Consider the following 2,115-nt stretch of genomic DNA (forward strand, 5'->3'; position numbering starts at 1 on the left):
AAGATTTGTAAATGTCAAGTTTGTAAATTTGATATTGAAAATAGAATGGTTAATTCTATTTTAATTTGTGTAGTTAATTGTTTATACTTAGTTATTAATTTAAATTTTATAGTTTTGTTGAATTTCTCTTATATTTTTCTATATGTTTAGGCTTTATTAAAATTTATTCAAGGATAGGTTTTCATTTAATCAAAGGTTCAAGTTTCTTTTCTATTTGATAATGGTATTGAAATTAATTTGTGTAATTGATACTAGACAAAAGCTAAAAGTTAAATAAATTAAGCTATGGTTCATAGAAAACACTTGAAATTGATAACTTTCAGTAAGTTTGAAATATTTTATACAGTACATAAAATTCAAAGGTATAAAACTTTTATATTACAGTAGCTACGTTTAAATTTCATGCTTAAGTTAGTTGTAAAAATAATTTAATGAAATATTTAAAATTTATAACTTTCTTACGTTTCAGCTGCTTTAAACTCACCTTATAAAATTTTGTAACAAAACAAAGAACGAATCATTAAAGGTTGTACCTAAAGTTACAAAAATACGACACTTTGAATTAAGACCCACACGTTAAGACAATCAACATTTAAGACATATAGAAACCAGACAGTTAACAACGACTTTATGGATGTCACAAACATTTCAAGTTTAGGAAGTCACTCTTCAACGATCAAGTTCGTCATGGCTGATTACGTCATAAACGCCGTCAACCTCACAATAGCAACTTACATTCTCCTATCGTTGGTGTACTACCATTTAAAAAATCATGATAAGAAGGTTCAGAAAGGCCGAGCCATCATGGTCCTAAACAGTTTGACTTTTATAAATGCAGTAGCTGCTTTTGTCCATACACTAAAGGACACTGTTATCCTATACAACAGATCTTTTACTGCATTCGACTGCGCCTGGCTGGTTAACATAGCTGGAGGAATTCCTTATTTTGTTGGGGTTTCCACCGCTTTTGGCATCATTTGGTGGAGGCAGAGAAAACTGTATTCGGACCCAAAACTGCAGCTTTACATGTCTGACAATTTTGCGAAATTAAATGTGGGTCTTCTTGTGTTCTTCATGGCGTTGGTTGTTGCCGTGACAACTGTCGTCCTGGCAGCGTCTGAATGGGTAGATGACGCCCAACATTGTCATCAAAAGTGGGCAAGCCAGTGGTATGTGGTCTTCTCGCTGATTTTCTACTGTGTCATGACAGTGTTCTGTCAGGTTTGTTTGCTTTTTTTAGCGCAAAACTCATTACAGTTTTTAGAAAGATAATTTTTCATTTTGTTGTAATTTTTTTTACTTTCTTAACTAATATCAAAAATTGTACATAAATTTAAATGCTATACTTAAAAAAAGTTACATGCGTTTTGCTTTATTTTTTGAACCTTCTTTATAAACCTTAAAATTTTATAATGCTTTCAAAATAAAAGTTTAATTTTGATTCAGATAGCACTACTACTGTTCATAGTCTACCCGATTTTACCTTCGGATTTCCTATGCTCGGGCAACAGCCAAACTCGGCTAAAAATAGCCGAAGACCTGCGCAATATGCTGACGAGGCTCGTTCTGTGCACTCTAGGCTGCTGTGTCAGCTCATTGCAGTTGAACATTGTCCTCATATTGATAACAAACAACAAGATCACCATTTATTGGCCGAGTGTTGCGAGCGTTGACCTCATAATAACCGCTTTGTGCGTCGTCTGCACTTTTTCGAGGTGGAAGGAGCGACTGTTTCCGTTCATGGAGTTCAGTAAAAACGAAGGAGAAATGTCATCTGCAGAGTCACCGACGGAGAGTCTTCATTTCACGTTGTCAAGTCAGAACTGTCCCCAAGCAACAATCTGACCGCATAATATCAAATTTGCTACAGGTTAACTTTGTGTACATTTTATGCAAATTATTTTTAAAACGCTGTAACAAAATTTATAGCTTGTAAAGAAGTTGAGATATTTAACTTTTAGTAGACTTAATTTTTTTTATAAATTTATTCGTAGCAAGAAAACCTAACAACTTTAAGTAAGAAATACGTGGGTTTATAAGCAGAGTATTTATACTTAACAACAGAAACGTATCGCAGTGTAAAAATTTTGGATCAATGCCAAACAAGGAAGTACA

At 33.3% G+C, this 2,115-nt stretch overlaps 1 protein-coding gene across 1 annotated transcript; it reads left to right on the forward strand.

Moving 5' to 3' along the window:
* Positions 1 to 630: 630 nt before the first annotated feature.
* Positions 631 to 1,845, forward strand: LOC145833151 (uncharacterized). Its single transcript, XM_082940350.1, has 2 exons — positions 631 to 1,221; positions 1,447 to 1,845. The coding sequence occupies exons 1-2, from the start codon at positions 631 to 633 to the stop codon at positions 1,843 to 1,845; spliced, it is 990 nt and encodes a 329-aa protein (XP_082796476.1).
* The last annotated feature ends 270 nt before the right edge of the window (positions 1,846 to 2,115 follow it).

This window comes from Thalia democratica, chromosome 4 (assembly GCF_965202585.1).
Source record: "Thalia democratica chromosome 4, ktThaDemo2.hap1.1, whole genome shotgun sequence".
Taxonomy (NCBI): domain Eukaryota; kingdom Metazoa; phylum Chordata; class Thaliacea; order Salpida; family Salpidae; genus Thalia; species Thalia democratica.

What these genes read in the sequence shown, in the direction of transcription:
- LOC145833151 (XM_082940350.1), top strand. Translation starts at nt 631, where the DNA reads ATGGATGTCACAAACATTTCAAGTTTAGGAAGTCACTCTTCAACGATC. An exon ending in TCATGACAGTGTTCTGTCAG is followed by an intron (nt 1,222 to 1,446) that starts GTTTGTTTGCTT and finishes ATTTTGATTCAG; the next exon opens with ATAGCACTACTACTGTTCAT.